Here is a 14,944-nt window from a genome sequence, read left to right on the forward strand (position 1 = left end):
CCTGGGAAGCATTAGAGCAAGAGATCAATCTGTGGTCATGACATACTCAAGCCTTGATGAGTTGTGCATGGATACCCCAAGCACAGTTCAAGGGGAAGAAATCTTTAGAGCCAGGGCCAGTGGTGTAAGAGGTGGGTGAGTGGCACAGGGCCCCTGCTCCTTGGAAAGGGAAGTCCTTCCTTAATCTGAATCCTGATGCTTCTCAACATGCAGGCTTGGGAAACCTGTGTTGGCAGCCCCTTTTGCTTCCCATCCCCTCCCCAGGGTCACAGGAAGATGTTTGACTGTGTGCATTTCAAATTCCCTCTCCCTGGCGAGGGGCCTGTCACATCCCAGCACCCACATGTCCATCCCGATGATTTGTGGGGGCTGCTGGGGGGTTCCTGGTTGATGAGGACACATTGAGGGGTGAGGGGCCAGTGTCCACATCTCTGGCTTGCTTTGCCCAAAGGTGGCCTGGGTGATTAGACTGATGGCCTCCTGACGTCAGATGAGATCCGTTAAAAGGTATTTATCTCAGGCTTGGGCCAAAGCCGCGGGAGAGATTAAAAGAGATTGAGGCCAAGATAATCCCCGTGCAGCATCCCACTAAAGTGGCTGCCAAAAGGCATGCCACCAAATCTTTTGCCACCCCTGGCCCCTGTGCCCAGTTCTGTTTTCCCCATCCAGAGCCCCGTTTGCAGCCGAGAGAGGGTGTGGTGACCCTGCCATTGGTTTTCCCTTTGCAGGCCCTCTCTGGTGGCATCATCCCTCTTTTCGCCCTGCCCAGGACACAAGTGGCATGCTGTCCCTGGGAAAATAGGAATTCCTGTGACTGTGAGGTACAGCAAGCCCTGCCCTGGTGGCTGGTAATCCTAGGCTGTTCTGGCTAATCTTCACTTTATTAGTTTGTTGCTGATATAAACAGAGGGAGTCAAATCCGCCTGGGATTGTTTCTTTCCCTTCAGGAGCAGTGTGCTACTCTCTCTTTTCACCCCTCCCCATCCACCTGCTTTGCATTACGTCCCAATCCGATTTCCCCAAGTCTCTGGTGTCTGATTTAATTTGCCTGACGCTGCTCCTGGAATCAGCCCTCCCCCAACCCCTCCCGTCCACAGCCTTCCAGCTCCCCATGGGGAGATCAGTCCTGGGAGAGGCTGAGGAGCAGAGAGGGAGCAAGGGACTCGCTGGGTGGACAAACGGGACTGACTGGAGACTGCAGAGGTGCAAGGGACTTTTGGGCAGTGAGGAGCCATTCTCAGCAAGGGAGGCAGGCTGTGAGGGCCCCATCCAGAGGGGACTGCAACCCACCTTGCTCTACAGATCCCGGTAAGTTTGCTGCCTTGCGATGCATGAGGTCACCTTGGTGAACCTGGCATTTGGGACCCTGAGTTTCTTGGAGTGCTTATGTGGGGAGCCTTTGAGCAAGGGCTCATCTCATCAGAGGATGAGGGAGGGTAAGATCGTGGAAAGGAGTTGGGGTTAGCACTGAGGAGTCTTTGCAATGATGAGGGGGCTTTGCACTGGGATGGGGTTGCTTGTTCTCCACTTGGCAGGTAAATCTCACCAGTTTCCAGACTGGAGCGGGAGGGTAACACCTCCCCTGATGGACCTGGCACTCGCTGCCTGCATACAGCCCTGCTCTCCCAGTGCACCTTGTGCACACCTCTGTGCAGCTGGCTGCTGTTCTGGCTGGAGAAGGAGCCCTGAGAAAGCAAGGAGCAGAGCAGGGTAATTTTACCCTGACCTTTGATCTCCATCACAGGAGAGAGAGATCATCTCTGTATCCGGCTCTGCAAGGAGCCCAGGGTCACCAGGGCGAGCCTCCAAAGTTAGTCAGGGATTACACAGAGACCCAGGGATGCTGCCCGTTCCCACTGAGTCCTTCTTGTCCCTTTCCCTTTTCCATTCACAGTCCTCTCCCAACATTTCAGTGACCACTCCTGCAGCGTGGGGGAAGCTACCCAGGAGCAGATAATAAGAGGGTTCACCTTACCTCTTTTTCCCCACCCATTACTTGCATCCTTATCCCCACCAGGGAGTGATGCAGGTGACTTGGAGGGACAGCCCTCAGGGAGCATGCTGGGCCATCTCCATGGCATTGTGCAAGGGATGTGGCCACTGCTCTGAAAAGTCAGGGCGTGGCAGCAAAAGGCAGAAGATGGATGATTCCAGATCCCCCTCCGTCTTGCACCACAGCAGAGGCAATTGATGTGCTATGAGCAGACACCAAAGGACTCAGGATGGGTTTGGTTGCCCACAGACAGGAGTGCTGCAGCAAGAAATTTGTTAGAAAAGGCAGGAGGGGAAAGAACTGTCATGTTGGAGAGCAGAAGAAATGAAATGTGATTTCCGAAGTCAAGAGCTGTGAACTGGATGAGCACAGCTAAGGCAGAGCTCAGAACAGGGCTGGCATGAACCAGCCAAGCCCAGGCTCTCTTTGGCTGTGCCCTGCTTGCTCCTGGTGGTGCTTGCAGGAGGCAAAACTCTGGAGCAGTGCTGTTGCCAAGGTCCTCCTGTCAGTAGCTGTGCTGAGAGTGGTGAATTGTTTCTTTCAAAGGTACCTAAGGACTTGGTTTCCTCTACTGCTTAGCATTCACCTGAAAGAGCCCTTATTTCCAGAAAGCACCAAGTGTGTGCCATTTAGAAGCCTTTCCCATTAAAACTAGCCTGGGCAACCACCATGAGCAACTGTGAGCTGATCCTTAGATCCACAAGAAATGCGTATCCCTAAGGTCCTGCTGGTCAAGGCAGGAACATGCCTTGGCCAAACTCCATTTCCCTTTCCTCTCTTCTTCCCCCATTTTGTTCCTCCCATTTCCTGCCCTAAATTTACATGACCATAATGAGCTGCTCTTTTGCACACCTGCCCTGGTCCTCCAGGGAGGCAGCTGCCCTACGCTGGGGACAGCTCACTCTCCACAAATTGCACTGGGACGTGACGGATGGAGGCGACAGGCAAAGATGGAACTATTATTATCACTCATCTGTGGCTCCTTGTCCTTCTGAGGCTGAGAACAATTCCCAACTTCATTTAGAGTGTTCCCTCAGAGGGATTTAAAGGTTGGGGCACAGTCCTGAGCTGCACCTTCTCTATATTTAGCCCTTTTTATCCGTCCTCGACATCCTGCCCCTGCTGCTTGATCTGCCTATGGCTCCGAAAGCCCCTCATCTGGTTGTGCAGCTTTACAGAGCAGTGAACTGGCATTCCCTTGCTAGTGCCAGAGTTGAGAAACAACCAGAGAAGGGAAGAGAGCAGCAAAAAAGCAGGAGCAGTGAAAGGAAGACTGGGATCCCATGGGTAATGAGGAGGATGTGTACAGCCAGCTTCACTGGGAGCAGAAATTGGAAGGAAGGGAGAACAAGGTTCCCATCTCTGTGCACGTCTGGGTGGGCAAAACCCAGAAGTCTACAAAGAAAAATTAGGGCAGGTGGATGGACAGTGATCTCAGAGAGCCAAATGTATATGAAAAAACAGCCTGAAGAACTTGGGAACCAAGCAAAGGAGGCTGGAAGGAGTCAGAGGGAGGAGGTTACCTAGCAGGAAAAGGCAATCCAATGCTTAGGGTCAATGGATCAGTCTTAAGGGACACTGGAAAAGTGTAAAGTGTGGGCCACAGTGGTAGGGCTGGCTGCACAGGGTGGCTGGAAGTTCAGGTGTGCTGCTTGGTGTGCTGTAGGCTGTGAGCAGAGCTGGACGGAGCCTTGCAGCCTGACTGCACACTGAAAGTGAGGGGCAAACACCCCAGCAAAAGGAGGATGTGCAGCCTCTGACCGAAAGCTGCAAGGCCTTCCCCAGCATCTCCCCGCTCTGTCAGTCAGCTGAGAGGTGGAGTGGAATGCCAGCCCTTTCCCAAAGGAGGGGAAGTGCATGGAGGTGGGCTTCCATGGCCAGGGTCCCTCAATGAGGTGCAGCTGTGCATCCTTGCTGGGAGGAGCCCCCCATATCACTGTTCTGTTGGAATGAGAGAAGAAAAACCAGTGGAATGGGCCCAGCTCAGGTGCTGAGGCTGGCAGCCCCAGGCCATGGCTGTGGCACATTATTCTGGGCCCTGGCAGTGCTGCCCTCCTTCTCCCTCACCATTTCCTGGGGCTGCCAGCCCCATCCAGGGCATGGGCAGCGAGCAGGGAACACTCAGCAGTGCTGTGCCTCTATCCAGCCTTGGATCCAGCAGGCACGAGCCTCTCTCTGCAAAGTATATCCTGAAGTAGCTTCCTGCTGGGATGGCCTCCCAGGAGCTAGGGGAAACCTGTATCTCGTTCTCTTTCCTACACTCAAAGCCATGCCTCAGGAATCATTGAACAAGCAAAAACTCACTGTGCCTGGGGGATCCAAGGAAAGCCGTGGAGACATTCAAGGGAAGGAATTCTTAAAGGAAACTCAAAGTGCTCTATCAAGCTGCAAGCAAAGGTGGGACTTGGGAGCTGTCTGGATGTGCTTGCCCACAGCAAGAGAGCAAGTCTGGCATGGAAGGACACAAAGCGTCACTGACCAGAGGAAATGAGGCCTTCAGGCAGCAGGGATGATGGAAGTGATGTGACTCACAGGAACTAGGAGAAATTCTGCAGATGCTGCTGGAACATTTCTTGGGCAACACCTGGAGCACATCTGGACACACATCTATCCAGGTGAAATGTTGGAGCAATTAAAGATCACGTTTGTCTACAAAAGTGGGAGATGCTAGAATCACTGGTGAAGATTTAAGTGCACATAAAAAGAAAGAGAGAACAAAACAGAGATTTTGTATAATGATACAGTGCACCTGCATCTTGAATATGGATTACAATTCTGGCTCCCTGCTCTCCCTGCAAAAACGTGTCATCTCTGCTCTGTAAACTGAAGAAAAGCTCACAGAGCAGCAGAGATAATAGGACATAACAGCTTACACGGGAGGAATGACTAAGTTTGCTCTGCACTCAGGAAAAGGGACGGGTATGACAAAGATGTATAAAAACCGAGTGATGCAGAGGTGAATAGAGACCAGTTGTTTGCTGATCCTTCCAACTCAAAATATAGCTACTGTCAAGTGGAACTAGTGCCACCAGGAAGTGATAGAAGCAGGAACTTCTTTGCAGAGCCTGCCACCCAGCTGTGGAAGTCATCACCGTGGGGTACTGAGGAGGCTGAGCTTGGCATGGGCCACATCACCACAAAAAGGGTGTGGAAAAATGCACAGAAGAGAAGTCCATCAAGGACTTGCACACAGTAATGCTGCTCTAGCTTTGGACGTCAGTGAAAAGCTGGGGCTGGGCAAGTAGGAGATGTACCCCTACTGGCTTATGTTATTCTTAGATACTTCCCTAGGCATCAACCTTTCTTTTTATGTTACTTTGCTTTGGTTTTTTGTTTGTTTGGTTGGTTTTGGTTTGGTTTTTGATGTGAAACTGGAAGGGAGCCCTAGCCCTGAGAGAGCACCTCAGCAGCCCTGTAGATTTCCTTGGTGTTCAGAGAGTTGGTTGGTCCTGCCTGGCGAGGTTTTAGGCTTAGGACGAACAGTGGAAAATAGTCAGTGGGCTCCCCCCATCAAGTTTCTTCCTCCTGGAGCTGAGATGGACAGCTTGGCCATGAACAGGGAGAAGCTGATGAAGGGGAGCCAGAGCTTGGAATGGAGAGGTTAAAAATGAGTGGACAGGTGTGGCCAGAACCTCAGCAAGAGGCTCTGGAGTTCTTTAGCTTCCGTACATGTATGTGTAAGCAGGATCCAAGACAAAATGGACCTCTGACCAGGCCCAGCACAATCTTCCCAAATGCTAAGGGCTGTGGCCAGATACAGCACGATATTACTGAGTATTCAGCCAAGAAATGGTCACCAATCCTTTGTCAGAATACCTGCATTTCCACAGCTGAGCACTCACACTGGTGTCCTATCTAACTCACACCTCTCTCCTTTGATCTGTCTCCCCAGAATCCAGGCTGCCCCACGTGGAGGAGCCACCCCTAGGTCAGAAAGATGGGGGAAATGGAACAGATGAAGCAGGAGGCTGAGCAGCTGAAGAAGCAGATTGCGGTAATGCTGGCAACAATCATGAAGCTGCTGAGAGCGTGTCTACCCCCACTCCCCCCCAGTGCATGCCCAAACTTTCCTCCTCAGCCACAAGCTGGAGTTGGGCTTTCTCCATCTACGTTCTTGTAGCCCTGTGCAGTTCTCCACAGCCCTTTAGATGCTAATGGAGATCTTCCCACCATGGTGGGGGAAAGGGAGAGAAACAGGGACAGGGGTCCCACGAGTGTAGTGAATCCCCAGGATCTCCTCTGTCTGTGAGACAGCTGCTGTTCTGTCAGGTGGGAGGGTCTATGGAAAGGGTGTAGCACAGCAAACAGGATGCTGAGCAAATTTTGGCTCACCTTCCTGACAATTGACTGGTGTCAAGGTGCCCTGATCACAGACAGATATTCCCCCTGTGCCGGCCACAATCCAAACACAGCAAAGCCACAGTTCCTACTTCTAGTAGCCCTCAGACATTGACTCCAAATTTCATTTGTCACTGCCTTCCCCACATGTTTTTAATCTGTCTCATCTGCTGTTGTCTCTTCCAGGATGCCCGGAAAGCCTGTGCAGACACAACGCTTGCTCAGGTAAGGGACAGGGCTGCCTGGGCAAGCCAGCACCACTCTGAGGGGCTTCTGTCCAGTCAGGAAGGAGCTAGGAGGCAGAGAAAGCAGCAATGGTAGTCCAAGACAAATTCTTTCTCTTCCTCCACTCTTTCATTAGATTGTGTCTGGAATGGAGGTGGTTGGACGCATCCAGATGCGGACCCGAAGGACCCTGCGGGGACACCTGGCCAAGATCTACGCCTTGCACTGGTCCACAGACTCCAAGTGAGAGCGCTGCTGCTGATCTGCTGGGAGCAGGACAGCACACGGGTGTGAGGGGCGGGAAGGCTCTGATGGGAAGAAAGCCACTAACACGATCTTGTTCCTCTCTCACAGACTTATGGTCAGTGCCTCACAAGATGGGAAACTGATTGTGTGGGACACATACACAACTAACAAGGTAGGAGTCTGCAAACAGGGATGCTGGAGTGGGTCCCCTCGGAGCTGGTGTCCTTGACCCTGACACGGTTTCTGGTCCTTCCAGGTTCATGCCATCCCTTTGCGTTCTTCCTGGGTCATGACCTGTGCCTATGCCCCCTCTGGCAATTTTGTGGCCTGTGGAGGCCTTGACAACATGTGCTCCATCTACAGCCTCAAGTCTCGTGAAGGCAACGTCAAAGTGAGCAGGGAGCTCTCAGCCCATACAGGTGTGTGCTCTGCCTGCCTGCAAGTGGGTGCCCCTGCTTCCAAACTTCACCCTTCTGTCCCTGCCCCTTTTCTCACACTTGCTTGTTCCTGCTTCCCAGGATACCTCTCCTGCTGCCGATTCCTTGATGACAACAATATCGTGACTAGCTCTGGAGATACCACATGGTGAGTGCTCCCTCCTGCATCCTGGTGACAGGATCTCTGCTCTTAGCACAGCAGCAAGTGCAGTCCTTGTGCTCTTCAGCACTCCACTATCTCAGGAGGAATTATGCCTACATGGAGAAGCCACGTGGAGCACCTAGGAAGTCAAATCCATTCTTCCTCCCTTGGCAGAACAGGTGCTTCTTTCCTCAGCTGAGGCCAGGTCAAGCAGTAGGGACCATGTCAACAGTTCTCACAATGAACAGGGTCATTTATACCCAGACAGAAGAGTTTTAATTTTATGTGGAGCACCCATACCTTCTCCACTTCTCAAGTCTTGCCTTCTGTGCAAGAGACACTGCAGAGGCAGTGCCTTCATCCTTTGGTTCCTGGTTCTCAGGGCTCGCTGTGCTGTGACTCTGAACAGTCCTGAGTCTTTATTCACCCCACCCCATCCCAATACCTGCTTTGGAAGAACCTTTTGACTAAGGAAATGTGGCATTTCCATCACAGATCAGGGTTACACAGGGTTTGTTTCCCTGGCTGTGGTGTGGGATCCCACTGAACAAGAGCTTTGCACCTTACAAGACAGACACAGAAGACATTTTTCAGCTGCTTGCTATTTTTTGGTGTTTGCGTCCCTCTTACAATCTCTCAGTATTCCCTTCAGCTGTTACATTTACGAGGATATGCCAAACCTCACACACCCCCAGCCTTAGTCTCTGTTTTGGCAAAGGTATTGCCAACAACAGCTGTGAAGATATCTCCTGTTGTATACAGCTGACTCCAGGGATGCTCTCACCCATTTTCCCATGCAGTAGCCATGGCTTCCCTCCTTTTGCTTGCGAGTGGGACAGCTCTTCATCCTGGCTGTGGGTCTGCTCTGCCTGGGCTGGCTCTGAGACATCCTCACCTCTCTTCTCCTCTCCTGCAGCGCGCTCTGGGACATCGAGACGGGGCAGCAGAAAACTGTGTTCATTGGTCACACTGGAGACTGCATGAGCTTGGCCGTCTCCCCTGACTTCAAACTCTTCATCTCCGGGGCTTGTGATGCCACTGCCAAACTGTGGGACGTGCGGGAGGGCTCCTGCCGCCAGACCTTCTCAGGGCACGAGTCCGACATCAACGCCATCTCCGTACGTATGCTGTCTGCACAGGGCTAGGGAGGAAAATGGGGGGTGGAACAGCTCCGAAACAGCCTTGGGACAAGGCTGAAAGCTGTCACAGCCAGCAGGGTAACAGGGGTCTTAGACCTTGGCCGCGTGATCCACCTGAAGCAGGGAGTGCCCAAGTTCACTGAAGTCTGGAGGAGGGTTCTCCCCAGGCACCAAAGCATCCGAGTCTTGGACAGGCAGCGCACCATGGTCTGTGGAGCTGAGCATCCTGACTCAGGTGCTGGTCCAGCTTTGCTTGCAAGAGCACGTGGGAGCTGTGGTTCAGGCACACTCCAGCAGCCTGGCACAAGCGAGGCAGCAGGAATACCTAACTCAGCTGAGGTCAGCTCCAGACAGAAGAGGTGGGACATCTTCTGAAGATTAAATTTTCATGGGAGGCAGCTCAGACATTTGGGAGGAAGCACCTCCCTCAGAGCTGCTGAGATGGCAGGACAAGACACAGGGCAGGCTATTCCTTGTAGCTAACCAAATGCCAGCTTCCTGCAGTCTGCTGCTCAAACCACCCTCCACTGACATCAGTTAGTGAAACCTTTCTCAGTTGCCCTGTGGCTACCTCGCCAGCCACATGGTTTTCTGCCATACCTGCTCCTGAGCAGCCCTCTATTTACTCCTCAGAGCAAGGCTCTGGTAGCCAGAATTATGTCAGATCTCAGCTGGGGGATAATGGGTGGACACTTGTCAAGGCCCAGTCTAACAGCTGGAGTTAAATAATCCTCCCTCAAGCACTGAGATATCTTGCAACAGCTCTAGCCCCTTAGGCCATTTGTTTTCTTGGAGTGGAAAGGGTTTATTAGGCCTTAGGAGAAGAATCAGTCTTCCACCTTCAGCAGACTCAAATTTTATGATCCAGTGTCTGGTCCCACCAGGTTTTCCTGCCTCCGTGGCTTCCTGGTGGTTATCAGAGGGGTGATGAGTTGAGGAATTCCATCGGGATCTGAGGAAATGCTCACTAAGACACGGTGTGTGCCCTCCCCAGTTCTTCCCTAACGGCGAAGCCATCTGCACCGGCTCCGACGACGCCACGTGCCGCCTCTTCGACCTGCGGGCGGACCAGGAGCTCATCATGTACTCCCACGAGACCATCATCTGCGGAATCACCTCCATCGCCCTCTCCCGCAGCGGGCGGCTCCTCTTTGCCGGCTACGACGACTTCAACTGCAACATCTGGGACTCCCTGAAAGCAGAGCGCGTGGGTGAGTGGCTCCTCGAGGCCCCTCTTTCCTTCCCTGCCTTAGGGATAATAAGGCACTTATTTTCCCTAAACATAGGAAGACATCCTATACTGAAACCCAGCAGAGCTCCCTCGTGCTTAGGGAGCACACCGGAACTAGGACAACTCTCACTGGCCTAGAAGAGAAATTGTTTTTAATGTAAAGGAAGCCGAGCCTTTAAACAACATTAATCAAGGGGGAGAAGAAGGTTCCCATTAGCTAAAACTGCTCACAGCCACCAATAGGACATCCTGCTTCCTCCCAGTCTGCCAGTTCCAGGTACTCACAGTGCCACTTGGTGGCCAGGCACCAAGCCAGGCGTGCACCTGGGCTTCCATCCAACATCTTTGGGTACTCTGCCATGCTCGTACACAGAGCACAGCATTTTTCTTTCAGACGTGGCCCTTACCCTCTGAAAAGTCATGAAACACAGCCCACCAACAGCACTGCTGTTTCTCAACCTTACCAAGGACCCCATCCTACCTTAGTCTTAGCGTCACTCCAGGGTGAAAGCAGTTGTGTGGGGATTCAGCTGGCCATACCCTCCCAAGAGCCCCTTGTGTGGTGGTTGTGCAGCACACACAAAAGCTCTTTGGCGTGTTGGCTCCTGTTCTCCACGTGCAGACTGTAAGCAGCTGTGCAGGGACAGACAGGGCCACACAGGGCACAGCCGGTGACGCGTGTCCTCAGCAGGGCCGCCCGTGTCACCTCTCACAGGCCCCCTTCGCTTCCTGAGCTCTCTTCTTTCCTGCCACAGGGATCCTTTCTGGCCACGACAACAGAGTGAGCTGCCTGGGGGTGACGGCGGACGGCATGGCTGTTGCCACTGGCTCCTGGGACAGTTTCCTCAAGATTTGGAACTGAGGACGGCAGCAGAGAGGGGAAGAGCAGCGGAAGCACGGCCCACAGCCCGAGCCCATGCAAAACAGCATCATCAGCTGAGCACAGCAGCAATGCCTACCTACCACTCCCACTTGTCTCTAGACACAGGTCACTTGTAGGAGTCTCCCAGAGTGAAAGGAGATCAGGGAGGAGAAGCTGGGGGAGCTGGGGAGCAGGAGCAAATGCACTGGCCCTTCTCTCCACCTCTAAACAGCCCCAGCAGTTTCCAGCCTTGTGCAGGCTTGAAGAGCTGTTCTTTATGTCTCAGGACTTTGCAGTACAATTCAGACACACTGCACCTTCCTCCAAACACCTCTACCCACACCGATACCCATCCTCCTCCTTCAGAGTTCCCCTCATGCAACACCCACCCCAGACTAAGCTCTCTCCCTGCTTTAACTCTGCCTAACTTCTCTGTGCAGCTGTCCTTGTACCCATGCAGACAGCCCCAGAGACACGCTGGATTTGAGATTTCTATGGCACCACCTCAAACATAAAGCTAGAATAAATTTGGCTCATTTTCATGGGGGAACACTTAGCTCAAGTCCTATCTATGCATAAAGGGGGGAAAGGAAAGGCAGCCTTCAGACCTGCCAGAATAGCAGGGAATACATTTATTCTTTTGTTAGTTCAAGACTTATCTATGCATATATGGCAGAAAGGTAGCCCTCAAGACCTGCCAGAATATCAGGGAATATTATATTTATTCTTATTTGTTGTCTGCTTCTTGCTGTTCCTTCCCTCTTTGCCTCACTCCTCCATTGTGTGGTGACCCTGTCTAACCAGTAGCCATCAGCCCATGTTTTCAAGTCTGTTTAGATCTTCATAGCCCAGGCAAATAAAGCAAGCTCACAGAAGCACTGCAGGCTGTGTTCTTTCCAGCATTGCAATGAGCTACTGCAAACAGAACTCCTTTCCTGTGACTATTGCCTGCTGGTCTCAACCAGTCAACACCTCATCCACAGACCTTGCTTTAGCTCACATCCCCAGGGGAGGCTGTTCCTCACACGCTGGAGTTGGGATAGCGAGATGAAAATGCATCCTTTCAAAGCTTGGATATTTTAGCTCAGTTACACAACCATTTTTTCCAGCCCCTATTCCACTTGTTGGCTCAGAGCAACATCCTGGGGGGCCCAAGGCTCTGCTGGGAGAGCTGGAGATCAACAAGGTTTATTTAATTATCAGCAGAAGGTCAATATTAATGGACAATACTCTCACGTTATTTTGGATCTCACCCTCACGACAGACCCTTGCATAACTCAGTTTCAGGTCAGTGTAGGAGCAGTACAGCTCCAGAGGTGACACTGGATAGACGTCAGCTTCCTGCAGGGAGCTGCAGATTCCCAGCTCACGCTGTTGTACATGGATTCAAGGCCATACCCTTCAGCATGCTCCAGGCAGGGGACAAGCCAGCTTTAAGGCCAATGGAAGGCTGAACTATTTCTTCCTGAGCCCTTGTCCCAAAGAAAATATTGTGCTGAGCCAGCACAACATCAGGACATACAGCCAGCAAAGGTTGAACACAAATTTATTTACTAGAGATAAAAACTCTATGGAAAAACCAGTACAGCTGACATACAATAAAAGAGACAAAAGTCTGTGCTGTACACTAGACATGACAAGCTAGGAAGAGGAGGGAGAAATCTTTCCCCAACAGGAATAGGTGAGAAATGTGACCACTGCTTTGGGGTTTCAGTCTATTGTAGGATTTCTTCCCTCTAGTAAATTCTCAAAACATAGGAGCAAATTACAGCAAGATGCTGAAAAAAGAAATGTCTAGTTCTCCACAAAAGGACACTGCTGGTTCTCCTTGTTCAAGTCACTCCAAGCACAGTTCCCAGATTTAAGGCTCCTGCTCAGATCCATTTCCTTCTTCTCCCCAAGGTTCTCTCCCAACACGTGCCTCTTGCCCTAGAGAAATAAAAAACCCAAACACGGAGTGTAAAATACAAGTTAATGGAAGGTTAGTTAATTCTCAGCAGAATATGTAGCCTACTTTCAGGCCATTCAGCTTGGAGTCCCTTGTGACAACGTACAAGAGTGACTTTTTTCTACAGCCCAGAGAGAAGGAATGCACTGACATGGGCAGTTTCACAGTAAGGCCAAAGACAGACACTGAACAAGACTCAGAGGCATTCAGTAACAAGACTGACCCACAGAAAAACATTTGTGAAGTTACTAGTCTCTACAGGCCTAGAAAGCCACAATTCTCAACTCAGACCCTACAAGATACAGAAATGGAAGGATTTGGCTTTTTTTTCCAGCTCAGTCTCCCTCCCTCAGCACGACCATTAAGCTTTACCTGGCGAGGGGCAGGAGAACTGGGAGAATTATCATCTTGCAGAATGCTGAGGGGAGAGCGGCCAGTTCCTCCAGATGTCGTCATGAATTTGTTGTTGGGCTTGTGTCTTATGGGCTTGCTCACTAGTTGACAAAAGGAAACACATCAGCACATCATGACAAGGCTCAAAGGTCCTGGGTTTGAAATGCCTCCTGGCCTTTTTCAAAGACTTACCCAAGGGCTTTGAGGCAAAGGGATCACAGAAAGGTTGACGTGGGAAGTGAACTCTAGAAGACCTACTCCAGCAAGGTCACCTAGAGCCCATTGTCCAGGACCATGTCCAGCTGTCTCTTGAATATCTCAATGGATAGAGATTCTGCAACCTCTCTGAGCAACTGCTTGGTCACCCTCATGGTGAAAAAAAAGTGTTTCCTGATGTTCAGGAGCTTCCTGTGTACCGTTCTGGTCCCATCACTGGGTACCGCTGAAAAGAGCCTGGCTCTCCCTTCCTTATACCCTTGCTTCAGGTATTTGTATCTATTAACAAGATACCCCCTGAGCATTTTCCTCTGCAGGCTGAACAGCCCTCAGTCACTCCTCCAAGGAGCAGTGCTCAGCCCAGAGCTTTCTAAAGCGCAGTCTGAATCAAAGTCAGACTGAATCTCAGCACTGCTCAGCCTTAGCACAGAGATGTGCTGCCCACCCTTGCCCCACAGCTCCTCACAAGGAGAAGCTGTAAGGTCCCTCTGGACAGGTCTCCACAGTCACAAGCCCATTTCAGAGTGGGGAAGAATTGTCGTATACCTCTTGATTTTGAGTACAGGTTAGAAACAACTTCTCATCCCGGCAGAGAAATCTGTTTGATAACACCGCAGTTCCCAGAGAGCAGAGGCAGGGACAGGATCGGGGAGCTCGCCTGGAGAAGGCGCCGGGACCAGACGGTGCCGAGAGCCCCGACCTGCCCCAGCCCACCCGGAGCCCTGTCACCGCCACACCGAGCACTTACCCGCGGGGAAGCCGTGCCCGGCAGGGCGGCCGGGCCGGGCCGTGCAGGGCGAGGCCGAGGGCGGCCTCTCCGCCCCTTCTCCCGGCGCGGGCGGGGAGCTCCGCCGGGCCGGCTCCGCGGCGGGGCCCGCCTCTCCCGGAGGCGCCGGCTCGGGGCCCGCGGCCTCGGCGCCGAAGGCCTCGCTGAGCTGCTTCACCAGGCGGTCCACGCTGTCTGCCGGGACGGAGCGGGCCGCGCTGAGCCGCCAGGCCGGGCCGGGCAGCCCCGCTCCCGCCCGCCCCGGCGGCTGCACTCACCACTCGACACGGCTCGCATGGGCGTGCGGGAGATACCGGGCGTGGGCGACCGCGGGTCCCGCTGCTGGCCGGTGCCCGCCGGCGGCGCGGCGGGGCTGGGCTGCGGGCTGCCCGCCGGGGAGCTCACCACCTGCGGAGAGGGCAGCCGTGGGGGCGGCGGGCCGGGGCCGCGCGGGGGGGAGCGGCGGCGGCGGGAGGGCGCCTACCTCGATGGGGGTGCGCAGGATGCCGGCGGTGGGGGAGCGGGGGTCGCTGACGTGCGCCAGGTGCTTGTTGCGGGGCGCGGCCGGGGTGCCGCCCCGCCGGCCCGGCGGCTCCGCAGTCCCCGCCCGTCACGTCCCGCCTCGGCCCGCTGTCAATCTCCGGAGGCAGGCCCGCCCCCTCGCCCCTCCGTGCGCCGTTATTGGTGGAGGAGCCCGGCACCGCCTCCCGCGATGGCCGGAGGGCGGTTGCGATTGGGCGAGCCCGCGGGTCCGCACGGCGGGTCCGGCCTCCAGCCTCGTTGCCGATTGGTTAGGAGCCGCCTGACCGCGCTGGGCTGCGATTGGGCGGGGCGGGGCTGTGGGCGGTGCCGCGGTGAGCCGCTGTCATGGCGGAGCTGAGTGAGGCGCTGCTGTCGGTGTTGCCGTCCATCCGGGTGCCCAAGGCCGGCGACCGCGTCCACAAGGACGAGTGCGCCTTCTCCTTCGACACGCCGGTAAGCGCGCCCCGCCGCCGCCCCGCCCGCCCG

The 14,944-nt window shown here is 53.7% G+C and overlaps 3 protein-coding genes across 4 annotated transcripts in view; 2 read left to right on the forward strand and 1 right to left on the reverse strand.

Moving 5' to 3' along the window:
* Positions 1 to 1,193: 1,193 nt before the first annotated feature.
* GNB3 (G protein subunit beta 3) lies at positions 1,194 to 10,613 on the forward strand. Its single transcript, XM_039717989.1, has 10 exons — positions 1,194 to 1,308; positions 5,886 to 5,987; positions 6,518 to 6,556; positions 6,693 to 6,799; positions 6,911 to 6,974; positions 7,059 to 7,221; positions 7,321 to 7,387; positions 8,298 to 8,499; positions 9,515 to 9,731; positions 10,507 to 10,613. Exons 2-10 carry the CDS (start codon positions 5,931 to 5,933, stop codon positions 10,611 to 10,613), a joined length of 1,023 nt encoding a protein of 340 aa, XP_039573923.1. The 5' UTR covers positions 1,194 to 1,308; positions 5,886 to 5,930.
* A 1,530-nt stretch (positions 10,614 to 12,143) lies between these two features.
* On the reverse strand, positions 12,144 to 14,805 carry CDCA3 (cell division cycle associated 3). Its single transcript, XM_039717746.1, has 6 exons — positions 14,749 to 14,805; positions 14,421 to 14,528; positions 14,215 to 14,344; positions 13,919 to 14,131; positions 12,934 to 13,055; positions 12,144 to 12,542 (listed from the first exon to the last, which is right to left on the reverse strand). The coding sequence occupies exons 1-6, from the start codon at positions 14,803 to 14,805 to the stop codon at positions 12,408 to 12,410; spliced, it is 765 nt and encodes a 254-aa protein (XP_039573680.1). The 3' UTR covers positions 12,144 to 12,407.
* The window catches only part of USP5 (ubiquitin specific peptidase 5), a 14,427-nt gene continuing 14,237 nt past the window's right edge, over positions 14,755 to 14,944 (forward strand). For both annotated transcript variants that reach the window (XM_039717939.1, XM_039717940.1), the window contains exon 1: positions 14,755 to 14,911. In XM_039717939.1, coding sequence (XP_039573873.1) covers positions 14,804 to 14,911 — 108 coding nt within the window. In that variant the 5' untranslated portion in view covers positions 14,755 to 14,803. The remainder of the gene's footprint in view (positions 14,912 to 14,944) is intronic.

The sequence above is a fragment of the Passer montanus genome, unplaced genomic scaffold (genome assembly GCF_014805655.1).
Source record: "Passer montanus isolate IOZ18808 unplaced genomic scaffold, ASM1480565v1 scaffold39, whole genome shotgun sequence".
In the NCBI taxonomy this organism is placed as follows: domain Eukaryota; kingdom Metazoa; phylum Chordata; class Aves; order Passeriformes; family Passeridae; genus Passer; species Passer montanus.